Genomic DNA, 23,187 nt, shown 5'->3' on the forward strand with positions numbered 1-23,187 from the left:
CCAGATCATCGGAACAGTCTGCATGCAGACCGGTGATTTGTATGTAATTGCCTTCAACTGCAAAGTTATAGCGAATGTGTTCTGGTAAAATGTGTTTGTCAATCTTGTTGGGCAGGTGAGCTCCAATAAGAAATTGATTACATAAATCCAGTATTTTGATGTTGAGGTCCACTGCTCTTTTACGCTGTAATTAGGAAAAATAAAACAAAAGATACATTTTCACTTAAAATACAGTACAAGTAGCTCTCAGTTTTCCACAGTATTAAGATATGTTTGCACACTAAATCAAATCATGATCTATTCCCAGCAAATACTTACTTACTTAGAATCAGGCCTATGATGTTAAAGAAATCCTAATTTAGGGCTGATCCTGTGCAACTGAAGTCAATGGGAGCCATACTACTGTCTTCAGTGAGAATGAAACCAGGTAGTGTACATATATGCATTATACATGCTTATCTTTCAGAAGAAAAAAAATTCTCTCTCACATTTCTGCCGCGGTAACAATGCATGAAAATTCAAAACAAGTTTATAAAAAACAGAACTTGGGAATGTTTTAAACTACTTTTGCTAAACAATTGGTAAATACTTCTAAAATGCTGGTATAGTCCGATTATTTTGTAAATGACTGAAGGGAAAGAGGGATTTTCAGTAATGGAGGAAATCAAGGAGACATCAGCTAGAGAAGCAGCTACCACGGGTAGCTTGTGTGAAGCTAACTAATCACCACACAGTTCTGACTCTCCTATTATGTAGATTGTGGCACTGCCCAAAGATCACAATGTGCTAGGTGCTGTACAGACATATAGGAAGACAGCCCCTGCCCTGTTACAATCTAAGGCCTTGATCCTTCAAACACTTATATATGCACTTAATTTTACTACTGAGAACAGTTCCATTGTCAATGGGACTGCTCACTTAGACACATGCTTAACTTTACTAATGTGTCTGTAGGATCTGGCCCTAAATAGACAAAACAGACAAAGCCTGGGGGAAGGAATATAGCATAGTGGTAAAGTGATCAGGATGACCACAGAAACATGTCTTGGAACTCCCATATCCTCGTCTTCAAAAGCATATTTGTTTTATTTATGTTCCAAACGTTTACAGTTTCTTGAGGGGGCAAATAAGTTGATGTGGGGAGAGGAAGGGATTGTTGGGAATCTGACAGAGGGAAGAAAATTGAGGTGGGAAATAAGTAGAAGCGGGAAAGGACAGTTAGCAGGAGGAATGAAAAGGAGAAATAAGCACAATGTGCAGAAATGTGAAAGAGACTGGACCGTTGAAGAGTTGTAGTGATACAAAGGGGCAAAATGAAGTGTGGCTAACAACCAGTGGCAACACAACAAATGAGAAATAAAAGTCAGAGTCCAAGTTTCAGAGCTGAGTGAATGATGATGGTAGGAGGTTCTGAAAGATCATTCCAGTTGCTGCTGTATCCATGTGAATGGAGGAAAAGACTGCTGAGCCCATTGTCCTGGGTGTCTTTCTAGGTCTGGGAGCAGAGAGGCTGGAAGGCCCTGAATTCCCCTTGCATTCCTGCATGTAGCAGGTTCTGACTACTTTAGGGAAGGAGCCCTGATAGTCCTGGCATTTTCATAGCTTGCCACATGCAAGCTGCTCCTAGCTGCTAACATTGTTCCCATGTGGAGGATGAAGGGCAAGTTGCTGGGCCACGTGGCCCCAGACAGATACCTCTGAGTTCACTGAAGGACGCAGAGAACTCAGCGTTACTGACTTTATCCCCTCACTTTCTGCTGTTACAGCACATTACAGATACCTAGGCAACATTAAATATTTCCCCCTAGTATTACTTTTCCATTAGGTAAGTTCTGTAGCTGCCAAAGGGATGCTACATGATGTGAATAAGAGGGAAGATTTCCACAAGATGGTCTCTCTATCAAGATATGGGCCACACTGGGAAAATATTTGAAAACCCATAGCCCTATTATAGGGTTATAATACAGCCTAATCCAAAAGGGATCACAATAGTCATTACAACCTCTTATCTGCCCAGACCATAAGAAAAAAATATAAATAATATGGTCTGGCCTGACTTATTCTAAATCCTGATGTGAACAACAGGGGACTTTTGGAAGTATTATCCATAGTTTAAAGTAATGAAAAAGTCAAGAGGTGATAAAAATTCAATATTATCTGTAATTCTTGTTCTCAGAAGGCATGCAGATGTAATAGATCCATGGTGGAGCCTATGAATATGACTTCCTCCAACAGTCCGTTACTTTGTCAAGTAAAAGAGCAAACATATCCCAACTCTGTGGGGATCTATTATAAGTTACATCCTGTAACTCGTGTTCTCAGAAGGCACTTTTCTTATCTCCAAAAGAAATGGATTATAAAAGATCCCTGCTCCTGGAGAATTAAAAAAACCCAGGGATGTCTATGAAAAGCTCAACTACATAAGACGCCATAAGATATTATAAAAGACAACCTGCCATATACATGTTTCAAAAGGGGTGAAAAAATGCCACTGCCACAACAGCAATACATGTTTATAGCTCATTCTGAACAGATAAATACAGTAGTGAGCTAGAGCCGGTTCGCACGAATCGGTTGTTAAATTTTGAAGCAGTTTTAGAACCGGTTGTTAACCCGCTTCCCTGCAGGGGGCGCTGAGGCTTTGATGGGCTCTGGCTGAGAAGTGATGTAATTCCTCCTCCGGCCGCTGGGGGCGCTGCGCTGCAGGAGCCATGTGGGCTGCCGCCTGGCCCTGGGCACGAGCCCTGTTGCTGCTGCTGCTCCCTCGACACCTGGCCCTGGAGCTCCCGCTGCTGCCTGGTGGGTCCCTGGCTGCTCTGCTGGGCCAGGGCTGCGTCCTGCTGCTCGGTCTGCTCCGAGCTGCTCTCCCCGTGAGTACCCACCACCCTACCTGCAGCCAGCCCCTCTCTCCAGCCACCCCCGCACCCTCTGCCTGCAGCCAGCCCCTGTCTCCAGCCACCCCCACACCCCCTGCCCGCAGCCAGCCCCTGCCGCACGCACCCCCGCACCCCCTGCCCGCAGCCAGCCCCTGCCGCACGCACCCCTGCACCCCCTTGCCGTGCCTCCAGCCAAGCCTGCACCCCTTTGCCCTGCCCGCAGCCAGCCCCGCACCCCCTGCCTCCAGCTAGCCCTGGCCCACGCCCCTGTCTGCAGCTGGCCCCACGTTCACTGGTGCCCTGTAGTTCCCAGGGCAGTAACCGTGCACACCTGCTTCAATGAGGGGGGCAGGGAGCAGCTGGGACCCACACAGGTGCACACTCTAGGGTGACCAGACAGCAAGTGTGAAAAATCAGGACGGGGGTGGGGGGTAAAAGGAGCCTATATAAGAAAAAGACCCCAAAATTGGGACTGTCCCTATAAAATCGGGACATCTGGTCACCATAGCACACCCCCAGGGAGTGGCAGGGACCCACACATGTGAAACGGAGCTCATTTCTAGTTCAGGCCCCTTCTTTTTTAAAAAAAACTTTACGCAGGGTTAACATACATCTGTATTTTCCCCAGACATGTCATACTTTTTGGTTCTTAAATTGCCATCCGGGAGCAATTTTTAAAATTTAAAAATTCCTCCTGGGAAAATACGGCCGTATGGTAACCCTACTGGTACAAAAAATACATACTGTGGCACATCCCTTAAACCAGAACTTTTATAGGGAACCAGTTGTTAAGATTTTGGCAGCTCATCACTGGATAAATATACTATATATGAAAAAATCCAAAGAGAAACCAACCTCTAGAGACATTCTGAAGAAAACATTCATGATACCTAGGAGGACAGATGAGCTGAGGTATTCTCAACCTTAAGTTCTTTAACACCAAGAGATTCAAACCTAAATTTGTGCCAGGAAGCTGAATCCAAGCAATAATGCTCTGTAGGCAGAGAGAGCAGTATGTGCCATTCAAGCAAATCTTAGGAAGAGATCAGAAATTCACTATGGATGGCAACATACCTCTAACCAAGTGCACCTTAATATGAACTCAAAATTGCAGGACTTGCAAGAAACAGTAACTATGGTCAAACGATCACATACAAAATATCTAAGGGCCTGTCACAAAGGGGGATTAAATTTTTTTAAAATGCCAATTTTGTTTTTCTACATGTCAATTAATATTTCTGTATCATAGTAGCCATACTTTAAATGTTTGCATGCCTTCCTGTCGTACTTTCCCACCTCACCGCTGATTTAAGAGGTGTTAATCTTAGTACACAGTAATTGTAAGAAAATTATTCTGGGAAGGTTTTCCAGTTTGCAAGCTGCTACCAAAACAATGTGTTTCGGTGTTTTCACTGCAAGTCGGCCACCTGAATTTAGTAAAAAAGAGTCTTTGTTTGAAAATCGACTGCTAGAAACTCAAAAAATATAGATTTCCTCATGCAGGAATATGTCATGAGTACCAGGAACATTTATGGACATCGAGCCGAACATCTCCAACATATTACTAGCATATTACTAACATACTGCTAGCTCTGGCAGATCCATCTTGGACTCTTGCTGGGGAAAGAGAGAGAGACACTGACACAGGCCACTAAGGGCAACTTAGAGGCTCTAGAGCAGGGGTCTCAATCATGCGACCCATGGAGTTATTTGCTGCGGCCCGCCAAGCTCCCCGTGGCCCCTCCCCCACCCAAGTTATTTCCTGAGGCTGCCAAGCTCTCCTCACCCACCGCCTCCCCCATCCCCAGTGTGCCGCACATCCCCGCTCCTCTGCCTACCTCCAGGCGCTTCCTGCCGCCAAACAGCTGTTTGGCAGCGCTTAGGGCTTTCCAGGAGGAAGGGGGGAGGAGCAGGAAGCAGCACATTCAGGGGAGGAGGTGGAGAAGAGGAGGGGCAGGGATTTGGGGAAGGGGTTGGAACAGGGGCAGGGAAGGGGCAGGGGAAGGGTGGGTCCTCATGGAAGGGGTGGAGTGGGGGCAGGGCCGGGGGGAATGGAGTGGGGGGGTGTCAGTGATGCGGCCCTCGGGCCAACGTACTAGTCCTCATGTGGCCCTCCTGGCGATTTGAGTTTGAGATCCCTGCTCTAGAGTCACTAAAAGTATTAGGTTGTGGCACAGACATGTGGCTTGATTCTTTCTGAAGTGCTGTATTTGAGTAGCCTGTTATCCAGATTACGGGAAGCATGTTTTCCCCACCCTATATAGGTACACTGTTGAAACAACTAGCCATTTTCACAAAAATTATACTGTGCAGATACGAACCCAAATGGCAGATCTAAGAGTCCAGAGTCCCCACTTGTAACTCCCTGGGGTACAGGACTGAGTAACAAGGCAGTCTGGAGAGTGAAGGCTGAACTAGACTCTGGGAAGTTGTATAGGACACTACAAATCCAGCCATTTGATAGTTAATGACAAATAGTTTTTTGTGAAGGCTGAGCTCCACTGACTTCCAGAGCATTCAAAGGGGGCAACTCAGCACAGAATCCATTACATATGCCTTGCATTTTGCTATCTGTTTTTAAGAGTCAGACAAACATCTATTCACATGTCATAGACAAAAATAATTACCTTTTCTTCATCCAAATGAATACCACTGATCTCGAAATCAAACATAAAAAGTTCTGCCACTTGCCTAAAAATACAGTAAAACCCTGTTAAAGACCCCCTCATTTCACAGCAGTTGGATCTTAGTGTGTTACATTTTACTGACTATATTTTGATTTAAGATAGAAAATAATTAATTATATCATCTTTTATAACTATTTTTTTCTGTGCACATACACTTCCAGCAGGTTTATTCCTTTGTTTATTCAGTGAAACTGGATGTTTTTCCTTGTAAATATTTTGGTGATTTGCATTGAAAAATGTCTTTTAACAAGCATATAACATTAATTTGTGTAGACTATAAAACATCAATTTAACTTATTTCATTTATTTTGAGTGATGAAGGAAAAAGCCCTTAAGCCTAGAACATCTGATTGTTTGGGGAGGAAAAAGTAGGATAGTTATTGTTACTGTGTGAGAGAAAGAATAATATGTCAGGCAGAAATGAATAAGCAGTACTAAAAATGGTGCTTTATAACAACAATAAAGTGAAAGTAAACAATGCTGACATGTCAATTTGACCCTACAGACTGAAAGCATGTTACCATGCACAACTGCCATTAATAAAAATGCTTGATTTTATCTGAAACTCCAGTAATAAGAAAACAAACAGAAAGCTAACCACACATAGGCATATTTTTCCAGTGTGCTCCAGATATGATTTACATTTAAAAATTTAAGCTGTCAGAGGCTTCTAGATGAATGGACATGCACTCATTTTAATTTGTAAGAACCTAAATACATTCCACTCCCTATTTTCCTTCTTAAATTTATACCTTATTACTGTTTACGTTGTTAGATGTATATCATAGCAGAATAGAATAGTGCAATTTGGTTGAGTTGATTTTGTTATGGAAAACTTAACTTTTGCATTTCCTAATTTTCTAAAGATTTAAACTGGGCAAACTAAACATAGCTTTTAGCTATACACACACACACAAAATGTGTACTCCAGCACATCCTATTCATAACCATAACTGAACTTCCTGACTACTGCACAGTTAAATTCTCAGTGGCTAATAAAGTTGCATAAAAATGGAGTCTCAGATTTTCTGGCCCATTGTGTTTTGCAGTTCTTTTACAAAAGGGTGCTGAACTGTCCATCAATTTAACAATACAGAAATATTTCCAAGCATTTTGGGGACTAATTTATAGTGTATTAACTTCTAAAATGTTAAACATTAACAAGTACCTGGTTTCTGGATCTAGGGAATCCATAACCTCTTTATTAGCCAGCAACTGTTTCAAACTTTGGCACAGCTCGATATTTGTATTTAACCTGAAGAGATAAAGATGAAAGCAACGAAGTATCAGAAATAGTTACTGACATTTCAGTCTCTCGGCATTACTTGTTCAAAGGCAGAGCTGAATCTTTTCTGACATACACTATTAGAAATCAAGGGCGAAGTTTTCAAAATGCTTTCAAGTTGTAACTGTACTCAGAAACTACTGTACAATACAAGGAGACAAGTTATACATTCTAGCATTTATGACTATGCAGGTGGGTAGTTATTTTCAACAGGCAAGTATTTTTGCATGACATATTGTTGCAAGTAGGACAAAGTCTAAGGATAGTGGCTTATTTAAAGCATTCAACAGAAAAATGTAGTTTCTGACAGAGCATAATATATGCAGCGGTTCTCAAACTGTGGATTGGGACCCCAAAGTGGATTGTAAGCCCATTTTAATGGGGTCGCCCAGGCTGGCTTATACTTGCTGGGATCCAGGGCAGAAGCCCAAGCCCCACCGCCCAGGGCCAAAGCCCAAGTCTCAGGGCTTTACCCCTGGGCAGCGGGGATTAGGTTATAGGCCTCCTGCCTGGGCCTGAAACCCTTGGTCTTCGGCTTTGGCACCCCCAGGGTGGCAGAGCTTGAGTGGGCTCAGGCTTTAGTCCCCCCTTCAACCCTTCCCAGGGTCGTGTAGTAATTTTTGTTTTCAGAAGGGGGTCACAGTGCAATGAAGTTTGAGAACCCCTGATCTAATGGTTAGAATACAGGACTGGGAGTCAGAAGCCCTATGTCACTATGTGCAACTCATTAAACCAGTCTGTGCCTCAGTTTCTCCATCGATAAAATGGACATAATACTTATCATACCTACCTCACAGAAATGCTGCAAGGATTAATAACTTAATGTCAGTGAAGCCAAGTCGAGACCTTGTGTGATGCTGGCAGACCAGGCACCACCTCATGCGATGGCCCTTAGGCCTCACTGAACACTGATAAATGTACAGCTGGAAACCAGACTGGCTTACCTGCTGTGTGTTAGCATTATTAAAATAGTTATTAGAATTATAAGAATGTGTTTAGAGTTTATGGAATGTTTGTAGGATGCTGCATGTATTAATCCTGCTTATATCTGTATCCCATGTTATAAGATAATATTTAAATGTGTGCTCTGTGACTATAAAAATGTTTGCTAAGACTGTAACCCCCACCCCCACCCCCCAAGTCAGGGGAGAATCATTACCAAGTTGGAAATACTAGTTTACCACAAGGGATGTAATCTTCTTCCCAACAAAAGACTGTCTTTAGGCATCAGACAAGCCATTGTGGACAAAAAACTTTGTTGATAGCTTCCCCCACACCCCTAAAAAGGATATGTGCACAATCCCATGTCCCATCACAGCTTGAATGCTGGAGAAAGGGAATAGAAATTCATGCTAAGGAGCAACTGGTATATTTATGCTGTCTGGACTCTGAGGAGCAAAGATTCCTAAACATAAGCAAGAGATTCCCAAGCTGTTTGGCTCTGGCTAGCCCTAAAAGACATAAAAGGTTGCTTATAGAACCTTTACTACCTTTTGAATTTAAGATTGTACCTCATTTGCATGTGTATGTTACCTGCTTTAACCTTGTAAATAACTATTTATTTTTCCTAGTTAACAAACCTTTAGCTGGTTTGTTACACAATTGGTTAAAAGCGTTCTCTTCGGTTTGAGATCTGAGTACAATTGACATTGGGTAAGTGACAGGTCCCTTGGGGACTGGGAGTATTCTGCATATTGTTGTGATTTTTGGTATAAGGGACCATCGGTCACAGAGGCAGGTTTGCCTGGGTGGCAAGAGAGATCAGAGGACTCAAGAGGACTATCTCTGGCTCCCTACTCAGACGGTTACAGTGCCTGTGCCGTTCACACTTGTTACTTGGTTGATGAAATCTAAGTATAACACACACACACAACCAGTCTGAGGTTCATGCCCTGGTTCCTGACAGTCTGCCCTGAGGTTGGTACTCACAGTTGTAAGCCACTTCAGAAAGCATGACACCTTGTGTGAAAGGAACTATATAAATGCAAAGACTTACTACTGTTACTAAACAGAAGCTAGTAATCCAGGGATGCTATTTGCCACAGAAAGAAGCATACAACGTAAATACAGAAAGAAAAGGAGTACTTGTGGCACGTTAGAGACTAACCAATTTATTTGAGCATGAGCTTTCGTGAGTTACAGCTCACTTCATTGGATGCTCACAAAAGCTCATGCTCAAATAAATTGGTTAGTCTCTAACGTGCCACAAGTACTCCTTTTCTTTTTGAGAATACAAACTAACACGGCTGCTACTCTGAAACGTAAATACAGTAGCTGCCTCCAAACTTTCATAGTAGTTAAGAAGTTTCTGAGATTCAGGTTAATTTGTGCTTTCCTCGTCTCTAAAAGTTTACTTCAATCCAAACTGACATTTAAAAACAGACAGTCCGCAGCAAGGTAAGCCCTACTGAGTAACCCCCCCCCGCGCTTTAGGTCTTGAAAAATCCACTGGCAGGTAGGAAGTGCAAACAAGTGCACAGGCTCAAGCCGTCAGTTTCTACTGAATTTACTCTTACGATTATTATTTCTAGTCTTGGTGGCGTGAAGCCTATCAAGCATATGCGTTGATGCGGCGCTGTCCCTCTTAGACGGCAGAAAGCTCTGCTGCCGGAGCTTGGCTGGTCACAGCTTTGTTAGACGCTCGCAGAGAAAACTGACGACGACTCTGGCCTGGGTATTGGTGTATGTGACCTTACACCAGTCACTGTAAGGATGAATCTTTAAATAACTCATTTAAAAACAAAGTTGCTATCTGTTCCACACATAAAAACCTCACACACGTTAACAATAAGCAAAAAAGTTATCTGTTGGATAGTGCAGAATTTTTCAGACATGAAAGCTAATTTTACAGCAACATAAATGAACAAAACATACTTTTCTACCATGGTACCAATGTTTCTGCAGGCTTCTTCAGCAGCCTCTCTGAATGCAAAGTCAGGGTGGGCAATTTTCACGAAGTCAGCCTGACATAGTAGAAAAAGAAGAGAAGTGGTGGTGATGGGAAAGATTGTCCATAATTTGAAACTTACATGCAAGTTAGTTTTTAGAGAAGAGTTGGAATTTATATGGCACAGATTTGTAAACATGTTTAAACTTCCTAAATAAATAAATAAATAGTTTTTAAAAAGGTTGGCAATTCCACTCAGCTTAACATGTTTCCACTGTTACATGCAATCTCTTTTCACTGAGCACTTTCACATAAATTTGTCTTCTCAGAACCAGTATCTGTTAAGAACCTGTCAACAGTTATTAATTGCTATAGTATAAATTTCACTCCAAAGAAAATATTTTCACTTAGGTTTTTATTATTATTATTTTCAGTTAGGCATGTACCTTAGAAAAAGGTTCTTTCCCTTGCAAGAAACACTCATAAAAAAACAGTGCCTTTGAATCTTACTGCTTTAAAACTTTCTATTGTTTACTAAACTCTATTCCAGAAAAATAAACATGTTTTGTATTGTTTTTTCAAAATTTAGTATAGACCATCTACTCCTAAGACACGTTTTAAGAAATATCTTAAATATTGCTGCTATAAATATTACACGCTTCCTTGAAAAAGGGTTTTATAAACTAAGTACAGAACTTTATGTTAAAGCTTTAATCTTTCATCAAAATTGGATAAAAACCCATGAGAGACTACATCTTTCAAAAGGTCTCGCCACCATTTGTAGAGAAACAGACAAATGCCAGCATACTACTGGAAAAAGTGTCACATAAGATTAAAGGATCAACAGAGACTTTCAGTAAAATAGTGAATCCTGCCTTGAGCAATGTGATAGGTTTCCTCCATGCTCACTAAAGCCTCAATCCTGCAAACATCCAAATGTTTAACTTCACTCCCATGAAAAGATCCACTGAAATCAATGGCATAGCTCATGAAGGTACATTTAAGCATGTGTGTCTTTATAGGACCAGGGCTTAAAGGCCCAATGTTGCAAATTGTTATCCGCACAAATAGTACTTCTACAGCCAACAGGACTACCATTTGAATAAGAACTACACACTGGGAGTTTACAGGATTTGACTTACACTTGTGAATTCCCTGCTGGCCCATGCCCAGTTCAATGGTGACATGAGGACACAAACCTAACAGTGATACATGTTTTACTTCTCTTATTATGTATGATCTTGTGGCCTACTTTTTCTCTGAATTATTTTTAAAATGGAAAAAATAACCTTAAGAAGTTTCAATCTTTCAAATGCACTAAAGTTTTCCAGATACTGCAAGAGACACCTATCTTGGTATTAGACTAAGCTGTTTTCATATGATTATGCTAAATATTTACCAGATTTCATTGCTTTTCATGGTAAATGTCATCACGCAGATTTTTAAATATTTTTATATACACAAGAATAGACTATTTTGCACAAGGAAATAAACTGCAGATTGCTATACTTACAACTGTTGAATATTTCATTCTGTTAAAGGTTATCTGGATTTATTTGAAATATATGAAACTCCTTTCAAAAGAAAAACTGAAACTGAATGTGGTTTACTATGTAATATAGCATACATTTATAATCTTTCTGAAAACACATAATTTTTACTTTAAGTGTTTGGAGTCATTTTATGGGTCGAATTTTCCAAAGGCACTCCAACTTCACCTCCTAATTTGCTTACATAAAATATACATCTATATTTTGTGCACTTTTTTATAGGGCTATCAAGTGATTAAAAAATTAATCGGGATTAATCACACTCTTAAACAATAATAGAATACCATTTATATAAATATTTTGGATGTTTTTCACATTTTTAAATATATGGATTTCAATTACAACACCCAATATAAAGTGTACAGTGCTCACTTTATATTTGCTTTTTTATTATAAATATTTGCACTGTAAAAATAAAAAATTGTATTTTTCAATTCACTTAATAAAAGTACTGTAGGGCAATCTCTTTATCATGAAAGTTGAACCTACAAATGTAGAATTATGAATGCAGTTATTTTTGTACAAAAATAAAACAAGCCTGCAAGTCCACTCAGTCCTACTTTTTGTTCAGCCAATCGCTCAGACAAACAAGTTTGATTACATTTGCAGGAGAAAATGCTGCCTGCTTTTTGTTTACAATGTCACCTGAAACTGAGAACAGGCCTTCTCATGCCACTGTTGCAGCCAGTGTTGCAAGATATTTATGTGCCAAATGCGTTCAAAAAAGAACTAGATAAATTCATGGAGGATAGGTCCATCAATGGCTATTAGCCAGGATGAGCAGGGATGGTGGTGTCCCTAGCCTCTGTTTGCCAGAAACTGGGAATGGGCAACAGGGGAAAGATCATTTGTTCATTCCCTATGGGGCAACTGACATTGACCACTGTCAAAAGACAGGATACTGGACTAGATGGACCTTTGTCTGACCCAGTATGGACATTCGTTCATTCTTATGTTAAAGATTCATATGTCCCTTCATGCTTCAACCACCATTCCAGACGACATGCGTCCATGCTGATGACAGGTTCTGCTCGATAATGATCCAAAGCAGTGCAGATCAATGCATGTTCATTTTCATCTTCTAAGTCAGATGCCACCAGCAGAAGGTTGATTTTCTTTTTTGGTGGTTCGGGTTCTGTAGTTTCCGCATCAGAGTGTTGCTTTTTTAAGACTTCTGAAAGCATGCTCCACACCCCGTCCCTCTCAGATTCTGGAAGGCACTTCAGATTCTTAAATCTTGGGTCAAGTGCTATAGCTATCTTTAGAAATCTCACATTGGGGCCTTCTTTGCATTTTGTCAAATCTGCAGTGAAAATGTTCTTAAAATGAACAACATGTGCTGGGTCATCATCCAAGACTGCTATAACATGGAATATATGGCAGAATGCAGGTAAAACAGAGCAGAAAACATACAATTCTCCCCCCCCCCATGGAGTTCAAACACAAATTTAGTTAACGCATTATTTTTCTAATGAGCATCATCAGCACAGAAGCATGTCCCCTGGAAAGGTGGGCAAAGCACGAAGGGGCATACGAATGTTTAGCATATCTGACACATAAATACCTTGCAAGGCCAACTACAAAAGAGCCATACCAACATCTGTTCTCACCGTCAGGTGACATTGTAAATAAGAAGTGGGCAGCATTATCTCCTGTAAATATAAACAAACTTGTTTCTCTTAGCGATTGGCTGAACAAGAAGTAGGACTGAGTGGACTTGTAGGCTCTCAAGTCTTACATTGTTTTGTTTTTGAGTGCAGTTATGTAACAACAACAAAATCTACATTTGTAAGTTACACTTTCACAATAGAGATTGCACTACAGTATTTGCATAAGGTGAATTGAAAAATACTATTTTTGTTTATAATTTTTAAAGTGCAAATATTTGTAATAAAAATAATATAGTGAGCATTGTACACTTGTATCCTGTGTTGTAATTGAAATCAATATATTTGAAAATGTAGAAAAACTTCCAAAATATTTAATAAATTTCAAATGGTATTGTTTAACAGTGCGATTAAAACTGCGATTAATCATGATTAATTTTTTTGAGTTACTCATGTGAGTTAACTGTGATTAATTGACAGCCCTACTTTTTTACCTATGTACAAATTCCCCTATTTTGGTGATAACAGTATTGTATGCACCAATCAAGCAGCTAAGCAACTAACGATTCAACTTCCACATGCAGCAGAGCTTTGGTGAACACAAGAGTGTAGGCAGGGTAAAGCATACAAAAATTAAGACACATCTGCTGACGTACAAGTTTGGAGGCATCTTCGGAACATGTGGATCTACTTCCAGGCTGGCTTGGGAAAGTATAAGAACATAATGACAGGTTTCAGAGTAGCAGCCGTGTTAGTCTGTATTCGCAAAAAGAAAAGGAGTACTTGTTAGTCTCTAAGGTGCCACAAGTACTCCTTTTCTTTTTGTCAGAACATAGGTAATTTAATACATGCTCGTTTTATTCAGTATAACTACCTCTTGTCACTAATATTCATAATGTAGAGATACTACTGAGGCCTCCGCTGTGTCTGGATGTACAAATAGCAGCAAAGGCCAGGAGTGGTTTTCTCCCCATCTGTACTTGACAAGAAGTTTCCTCTCAAACTCAGACCTCACCATAATTATACATGCCTTTTTCACCTCCAGATTGGGTTACTACATTGCGCTCTGCTTGGAGAAACACTTCATACCCACTTGGAAATTTCATGTAGTGCAGAATATAGCTATCCCACATATAATGTATTACACCTGTGCACATAGACTGCACTGAATTCCAGTTTATTTTGAGGTGTAATTCAAACTACTAATTTTGCTATATCAAGCCCTTTATGGCTTGTATGCCATTTATTTGAGACAGTACCCTTCTACTTGTTAACATCTGGGATAGGACAATGTATTCTCTTGCCGAGGGCCCTCAACTCTACAATTAGCTTCCCCCTTTCACCTGATAAGTTTGTTGACCTTTAGGGTTGTTTGTGTGTTTAAGCAGGCATTTCCTAATGGGGTGGGTGGACTGGAGAGGGCCTTAGAGACAGATTCTACTTCCATGGATGTCACTGTTAAAACACTCCTTGGTTTTAGGGTGAGCAAACTTTGGCCCCTAGATTCTGTAGGATCTCAGGAGGGATTGAAGGATTCTCTTATTGGTACGGTTGATATAAATCTAAATTAACATAATCACTGGGATACAATACATATTTTTAGATTTTGTTTATGCCCCTAAGATCATACAGTATAACCTGAAAAAATACCACTAATGAAGCAATAAATCATGTGCTACCATAAAAGGCTCAAATACTAATGAAGTAAACATTTATTATATGTGTTAATAATATACCATATACAGTCAGTAAATTCAGCTCATAAGACCACTTTTTAAAAAAAATTACTACCATAAGAAAAGTAAAATTAAATCTCATTAAACCAATACATGCTTCAATTACAACGAATTGTCATGGTCACAACTTCATCATGAACAACCCACTTTGACAGTATGGTGATTTTTACACATCAGTAAGTTTACGTATTGAAGCACAACATGGTGAATTAAGAAGAGCTTCAGATTCTCAACTCTCCATGTTTTATTGGGTTTAAAACAGACCATTAATATTATTTGAACTTGGATTTTGTGTTAAACAATATATTGCTTGTAGCCATAACAAGTGAGGATGCAATCTTATAAGATCTCAGGAGGTAAGCAGTGTCAGGCTTAATAAATAATAGGCTGGCAGAGCTCTAACAAAAACCCAGGCTGCTACAGGAAGCGGTATTCACGTTACAGTATCTAGCAATCTTCCCTCTAAGCCAGAACTGAACCTTTCCAGCATCATGTTACTAGATAAATTCATGGAAGACAAGTCCATCAATGGCTATTAGTCAAGATAGGCAGGGATGGTGTCCCTAGCCTCTGTTTGCCAGAAGCTGGGAATGGGTGACAGGGGATGGATTACTTGATGATTACCTATTCCGTTAATTGCCTCTGGGGAAATTGGCATTGGCCATGGTTGGAAGACAGGATACTGGGCTAGATGGACCTTTGGTCTGACCCAGTATGGCTGTTCTTATGGTCTTACTGCAGGTGCTGTTCTCTGTATGAAATATAAAACAGAGATCCTGACTGTTTCCGGAATTAATGATCCCATGAATCTTTTCACAAGAGTGACAGCTATTACATTGTTTTGTTAAATTCTCTTGTTGATTTAGTTGGCTAAAATTAGGTCTACACTACACATTTAGGTTGGCTTAACTACACTGCTCAAGGCTGTGAAAAATTTCACCCCCTGTGCAATGTAGCTAAGCTGACCTAAGCTCTGATGTAGACACCATTAGGTTGACAGAAGAATTTGCCCATTGACCTAGCTACCACCTCTTGGAAAGGGGGATTTTATTACTTATTTATTGTGCCACTGTAGCGTAAATACTACTAGAGCGATGGAAGGGATTCTTCCATCGCTCTAGTAGTATTTATACTACATTGGCACAGCTGTGGCGTTTCTTGTGTAGACATAAGAGATTCATCACTTCCTGGCTATAAACTGAGTGTTGCTGGCACAAATAAAAGGCCATCTATGCTACAGCCTAGAGTCGTCTTTACATTTCAGAGTGATCTGATTCCCAGATGTACACACTTAAGTAACTGCAAGTCTTGAGAAGGCAAGAACGTTAATAAAATACTGATCTGATTTTACTATGTTTCTTGTCATTGATATATTATTTTTACATCTCACTTAAAGTTCACTGTACAGTTACAAATCACATCAGATATAACTTCTGAAACTACTGGTAATTTAATGAAAGACTTTGTAACTGATTAAAAAGACCCTCCTTAGTGGGAAATCGTAATTTTCTATCATGATACAGGAAATCGCAATGTTGATACAGTATCTTTTATAACAGAAGAGTTTACAAAACAAAAGTCTGAGCTAAGCTAGAAATATCCAAATAAAAAGTAAATTTACAAGAGACTATCAAACTTAACAATAAATCTTACCAAGTCTGCTACTCTGCACAATGCATCTGAAAGCTGATCAAAAATCATTACTGTCTGTGGCCCAGGAGGTGTAGTACATGCTTTCTGGACTAGCTGTTCAGTTTCTTGTAATGCTTTTTCTTGTGCCTCTTGAAATCCTTCTGGAGAACTCAATTCTGGAACACCAAATAGACCCTAAAATACCAAGTGTAGACTCAACATACAGTGCAAATACACTAGAATAAAATAACTAGAGTATCTCATTTTTAATCTCTCAGTTTCAGATCTACACCAAACTGACAAAAATCAGAATAAAACATGTATTTTATTTACAATGTAATACTATCTACTATAGAAACCCTTGCTAAAACTTGGACATTTCGATTAATCACCAAACAAATTATTTTTGCAATAACTGTCAAGAAAGTTACTTTGTTCTGTAATGTTCAGAAATGGGTGTTTGCTATAAAAAATTTTCAAATTACTTATATTTAGGCATTTGGGTGTCACAAATTTTGGAAGAGCTACTTTTATGCGTTAAAGCAAACTGGTAGTGGCCTGGAAATATAGCACTCATATCATGAGATTTATGTTACAGACCTGAGGTAAAATTTTAAAAACTAAGTGACTTAGGAGTCCAGAAGTCCTATTTTCAAAAGTTATTTAGGCACTTAGGCCCCAAACCTCCGAGCTTCTAAATACCCTTGCGGCTCTGGGCCTCAGAAGCCTAAGCTTCCCTGAAAGCACCTAACCATTCTGAAAATGGGATTTAGGCTCTTAAATCACTGAGGCATTTTTGAAAATTTTACTCCTGGTCTCAGCAGCTTCAACTGCCCTACTTGGCACTTCAGAGCAGGAACCCTTCTTTAGCATTGGTACAGTGAGTAGCACATTGTGGGCATTACTGGAAACAGATAAGTATCGGTAATACAAAAATAATGAAGAACAATGTTACTGGTATCTGCTCTGCCAATTTCTTAATTCCAGGTAATTCAGCATTATAGCTCACTCCTGGAAATCTGCCACAGGACTCTCACTAACATAAATGAATGACTCATCAAAAAGAAGAAAATCAACAGGCCTGGTGGCAACACTCCACAGATAAACATTTGCTTGTGTTAGCCAATATATCAGTTTAAAAAAAAAACATGAACACAAAAGGGTGAAACAGCAGACAAAACTAAGTTGTTTCATCTCCAAAATATCCCAGTCATTTCAAAATAATCTTCACAAACCTTCAGTTTGAAATGTTCCTATTTGAATTATGGTATGATCACAGAACAGTTTTAATTCAGAAAAACTGATTGCTTTTTCTTGCCTTTAACTGCAATATAAATTAGGAAAAATAATTCTTACTGTGTAGTTCAGTGGTGGGCAACCTGCGGCCTGCGCCACTTCCCACAGCTCCCATTGGCCGGGAACAGCGAACCGCGGCCACTGGGAGCTGTGGGCGGCCGTGCAATGTAAACAAACTGTCTAGCGGCCCACCAGGGGATTACCCTGACAGGCCACACGTTGCCCACCACCGGTGTAGATCCTAAAGACTGTTCCAGTATACAAGACCAAAATTTTCATAACTGGATTCATAAAAGTTAAGATCCTGAATCCATATTTGAGCATGTAAGTAGAAGCAGCCTGATTTTCAAAGGGTTGAGCACCTAATGTGGATTTAGGACCCTCACTTTAGACATTCAGATATGAACGTTTTGGCCAGAGTGGATCCCCTCCTACCCCCATTTCTTCATCTCTTTGGAGGAGAGGATGTTTCAGACACACAGCTTAAAAAGAAATTAAATGACACTCGGGACAAATTTTAAAACTGGCTGATGAAACTGCACATGTAATCAGAGCTTTTGCACTTCAGTTAGCCACAAATTCTCTGTGTAGGAAGCAACTGAACAGGGTGAAAAGTAATTGAATAGAAAGAGCCCCAGAACAAAAGGTTTACCTAAGAGATACAACAAGAGAGTATTTCTTGCCTCGCTTCAATACAGAAATTATTGGTGACAAGGCACAGAATCATCTCAATAATTTTGCCATCTGGGTCATAAAACAATTTGTTTTACGTTGTTTTAAATTGTTTCAGTGATTTCCAATGAATTTTTTTTTATTAATTTATTGGTGAAACTCACTCCCCTGCAGAACATCAGATCAAAATCTACACACCACTCACATCCCACCTCCTAAATCCTCAAAATAGAGATTACGTGGATCTCCACTACACAGGAATATTTCCTCAAAGCAAACAGCTATCTAAATTCTGATCTACACTACAGACCTATATTGGTATAACTGCATTGCTCAGGGGAGTGAAAAATCCACACCCCCTGAGCAACACAGTTATACCAACCTAACCCTGGCTGTAGACAGCACTATGTCGATGGGAGGCCTTCTCCCAGAGACACAGCTACCACCTCTCGGGGAGGCGGATTAACTAAGGGCTTGTCTACACTACCACTTAAATTGATGTAATTTACATTGCTCAGGGGTGTGAAAAAGCCATCCCCGAGTAATGCAAGTTGCATCAACCTAAGCACTATCCACACTGGTGCTATCTTGGTGGGAGATGCTTTCCCGCCGACATAGCTCCCGTCTCTTGTTGAGATGGAGTAATATGCCGACGGGAGAGTGCTCTCCCATCAGCATAGCTCATCTTCACGAGAAGCGGTGCAGCTGCACAGATGTACTAGCACAATAGTGTAGACTAGCCCTAAGGGACAGCAGAGCTCTCTCCCGTGGCTGTCGTGGACTGTCTTCATTAAAGCACTCCAGCGGTGCAGCTGCATCAGAACAACATTTTATGTGCAGACTTGCCATTAAAAAAGAGAGAGCGAGTGTGAAGGGGTAAGTAATTGGTAAATTTGGGGTTAGATTAAACCTTTAAAATACAGTCTAGGACAAAGGTGTAGTACTTTAATGGCACGATGGCCCTTCAAGCTTTCCAGGGTGCAGGCTGTACTGCCTGCTGTCTGTCTGGGGAAGATCACAGGAGCAATCTTGGACCCTTGCGGGGCGAGGTTCTAGAGCCCTACCTACTGCGGAAAGTCAGACCCGGTTATCATCATGGTCCCTTCTGGCCTTAAAAATCTATTAATCAAAACCCCGCCCCCAGGCTCCTGCACGAGGCACTGAGCTTACCCCATGGACCCCCCTCCCCCCGGGTCTGGCATAACAGTGGGTGACCCCAAGGGTTGCTCGCAGCTCCCTGCCCGGAGCTGAGACGTGGGGTCCACGGGAGGCCCCGGCCCTCAGTGCACCGCTGCGCTGCAGGGAGCCTCCCCCAAGCAGAACAGAGCCAGACCCTGGCGCCAACATGCCGCGGGCGCCAGGGAGCAGGTCTCGGCATGCGGGGCGCCCCCGGGTCCCAGCAGGGGCTCGGGGAGAGGGGCGACCCCAGGGAGCCGGGGGGGGGGCGCTGAGAGGCGACCGATCGCAGCGCGCCTCACAGCCTCCGCCGGGCTCAGGACGGGGGCAGGGCGCGGGCCCCTGGCCACCTCCAAGAGGGGGCGGGCCTTAGCCCGCCCCGCCAAGCCCGGGGCCCCGCCCGCTCACCGTGCTCTGGCCCGTCAGCCGGCTGCGCTGCTGCTTGGCATCGAAGGCGGCGCCCACCGGCGACCAGCTGGTGCTGACCCGCCTCCTGCCGCCGCCGCCGCCGCCGCCGCCTGTCCAGCCCCGCACCGCGAGGCGCAGGGCGGCCGGCAGCGCCCGCCCGCACCCGGACAGCATGGCGGGAGGAGCAGGAGCCCCGGCCCCAGCTCGCGCCGGGCGTCACCTCCCAGTTCCGGCTACTGCTGAGGGCCGCGACCCCGGCACGTCCCTCCCAGCGTGAGGAGGAGCCGGCGGGGCGGGGCGGGGCGTGAACCGCTGCAAGGCGCGCAGTGAGGGTCCGGCGGTATAGCCGGGGCCTTGGCGGGGCCCGCTCCTGGGGAGGCAGCGTGTCGCTGCGTGTTTCATTCCTTTGGCCTCCGCTGCTCCCCGCGTTGGGCCTGGATGAGGAATAACCCAGCCTCTGCTCGGGGGCTGACCCAGGAATTCTCCGGCAGCCTTTGCCTGAGGCGCTGACTGCCCAGCTGAGCTCTGGTCTACACCTGAAACTTAGATCGACCTTGCTCAGGGGGTTTTAAAATGTTACTCCTTGGGGTTTGTCTGCTCTACCGCGCGGGGTCAAGCTAAGGTACGCTACGTGAATAGCTGTAGCTGAAGTCGACGTACTTACTTACCGCAGTGTCTTCACCGCCGTAAGTTGACAGCTGAGGCTCTCCCGTGGACTCTGCTTGCGCTTCTCGTTCTGGTGGAGTACCGGAGTCGACGGGAGAGCGCTCAGCAGTCGATTTATCGCCTGCTGGATTGATCTCTGCCTGCCGATCCAGCGGGTAGTGTAAACAAGCCCTTGGCATCATAGGTCGACATCAGTGTAGATGCAGAAGGATTCTTCTGTCAACCTAGCTACCGCCTCTCAGAGAAGTGAAGTGCATCAGCAGAAAGCCCCCTTCTGTTGATGTAGGAAGCATCTACACCACATCGCTACAGTGGCATAGCTGAAGGGCCATAAGTGCACTCCTATAGTGTAGACATGGGGTTTAATCTAACTGAGCAGGTTTCTTCCTCAGGCCGGTTAGCTCTGAGCCACACAGGGAAGAGTTGGGTTAAAATGTGCTTTGCAAACTGTCCTTGGCCAGCTGCCACTTTCCAGTGATGAGAGCAGATTTCGAAGAAGAGTTTCAAACTTGCATCTCTCAGCCCATGCTGGCAGCAACCAAGAGACATTGGCTAGGACAGTCATTTAAATCTATTTTTAAGACGCATTTCCTAGCCTGTTCTTTTCTGTGGCATAGACTTGGCTTCCCATCAAACTCAGATACTGCTCAGTTGCCCTTTACTTTAAATCCAAATCAGTCTTTGCTCCACATCAATTTTGTGGTATCTTTTTCATTACAGTACAATATTGATATAAGAAATGTAGATGCAGGAAACTGCGTTTATAGACATTTCTCGTAAAGGAAAGAATTTCACTTTATCTAAAGTTTCTTGTGCTATTTTTCACCTCTATTATTTTAGATTTATGTTCCACATTTGGGCCTTAACAGATAACTTACATAAATTAGGATTGATAGATTGCGATCATGGTCTAATTTTTTTAATTTATGTATTTAAAAAACAAAACCCAACAGTAATAGGTTAGAACAGTCTAAAATATAAATTAAGTGTCAGGGACAGAGGAGTTTAAGATAAACTCTTCAGAGCATGGCTGTGTCTCTAGAGATGAGCTAGGATTAACATTTAATAATGAAAATAAAAAACAAAACCAATTATGAATAGCTACTGTAACTAAAAGAGTGTATAACTACTATTAAGATTGATCTATGCAGGATTACAGAGGAATTCTAAACTAACAAGCAATGAAGCTTGATGCGGTATTATTTGTCCAATAGAGTATTGGTTCAGGACAAAACAGCAGGAGGATTTGTTGTCCCTGCTTCTCACTGAGTAGCTGCACTCAAGGTTCCAGAGGAATTGGTGATTCCTAAATGGGAGCAAGAGGTCACAGAAGTGGCAGTCAGGTACCCAAAAGCTTTCGCAAAGAACAAGCTACAGTGCAGTAAGATCACTGCAGAGGTGGTGGTGCTCGGTTCTGATCCAGAGCCCCAGAAGCAATACAGATATGCCAAGAATGCTAAGGAAGGGATCAAAGAGACCATTGATGCCCTTCTGGAACAAGAAGTATTGGTGTAAACAGTCCGTGTAATTCACCAATATGGCTTGTGCTAAAAGCTGACAAGAAGACCTGGAGGCTCACAGTGAACTATCAAGAGCTTAACAATGTAGCTCCCTGGATGGTGCTGGTGGTAGCGAAGTTTCAGGAGGTTATGGTGGCAATTTCAGCATGCGCCAAGTGGTTCACTGTATTGGATTTATATATAGAACTATACTATCTTTAGAACGAAAGGTGACCTTGTTATGGCTGTCAGGAAGTGAGACACTGTGGGGGCTCCAGTATTAGTGATACCTGTGTGTTTAAGAAAATAACTTGTTGCTTTGGCTCATGGCCAGGGACATTTTGATATAGAGAAGACAGTCAATAGAATCTTGACTGTGGGGTGGTGGCCTGGTTATGTGACAGATGTAGAGCATCACATCACAAGTGTCTATCCTGTGTAGAGAACAACCCTGTGATAGCAATGTAGTGAAGGTACCCTTGCTGCACCAGCCCATAGTAGGTCCATGGTCTAGGTTGCAAATCTATTTTATAGGCCCGTTACCTCAGGCCGGGTGAGGTAACAAGTTCTGTCTGGTGGTGATAGATGCTTTCTCAAAGTGGGTGGAGGCATACCCAATGAGGAACAACACAGCCAGTACTACGGCCAAGGTGCTGCTGGAGCAGACCTTTTCCAGGTTTGGTCTACCTGATGTAATCGATTCAGACTAGGGTTGAGGTTACAAATTGCAGGTCACCCTCAAAGTTCGGGTTTAGTAGAACAAACCAATAGAACCCTAAAGACTGCATTGAGGAAGATAGTGAAAGAATCAGGTAAAGATTGGGATTGAAAGCTCCCACAGATTCTCATGGCACAAAAGTCAATGGTAACTTCACATGGCTTTACACCTCACAAGGCCCTGACAGGTAGACTCATGAAGATCCCAGAGCAGTGGTAGCTAGGTGGAATGCCACCAGAGGATTATCAGCAGTGGTTCTGATGGATCAGTTCATGAATGAGTTGTTAGATTCCATCAGTAAGATCCAGAGGCAGGTTGTGATTAACCTGAAGGTGAACAGAAAGCTAATGGAGAAACGGCTGGGGGAAACTTTGAAGGTAACTGAGTGGAACATTGGGGACAGAGTGCTGCATAGGTTTTACTCAGAGAAAAAACATGTATTAAGCCCCAGGTGGCTGGCCCCCGTTGTTATTGTTAATAAAGCAAGTCCCA

General features: G+C 42.2%; 1 protein-coding gene across 2 annotated transcripts in view; it reads right to left on the reverse strand.

Annotated features, from left to right (window-relative positions):
• The window catches only part of MIPEP (mitochondrial intermediate peptidase), a 134,479-nt gene extending 114,434 nt beyond the window's left edge, over positions 1-20,045 (reverse strand). Inside the window, exons 1-6 of one of the 2 annotated variants that reach the window (XM_084624662.1) lie at positions 19,813-20,045; positions 16,282-16,455; positions 9,723-9,811; positions 6,732-6,818; positions 5,504-5,567; positions 2-184 (exon numbers count right to left, since the gene is read on the reverse strand). In XM_084624662.1, the coding sequence (XP_084480788.1) occupies positions 2-184; positions 5,504-5,567; positions 6,732-6,818; positions 9,723-9,811; positions 16,282-16,455; positions 19,813-19,986 (771 nt within the window). In that variant the 5' untranslated portion in view covers positions 19,987-20,045. The remainder of the gene's footprint in view (position 1; positions 185-5,503; positions 5,568-6,731; positions 6,819-9,722; positions 9,812-16,281; positions 16,456-19,812) is intronic. The other variant, XM_084624661.1, reaches the window with a different exon arrangement.
• Positions 20,046-23,187: the final 3,142 nt, after the last annotated feature.

This window comes from Lepidochelys olivacea (genome assembly GCF_965140295.1).
Source record: "Lepidochelys olivacea isolate rLepOli2 genome assembly, chromosome: 1".
NCBI classification, from domain to species: Eukaryota; Metazoa; Chordata; order Testudines; family Cheloniidae; genus Lepidochelys; species Lepidochelys olivacea.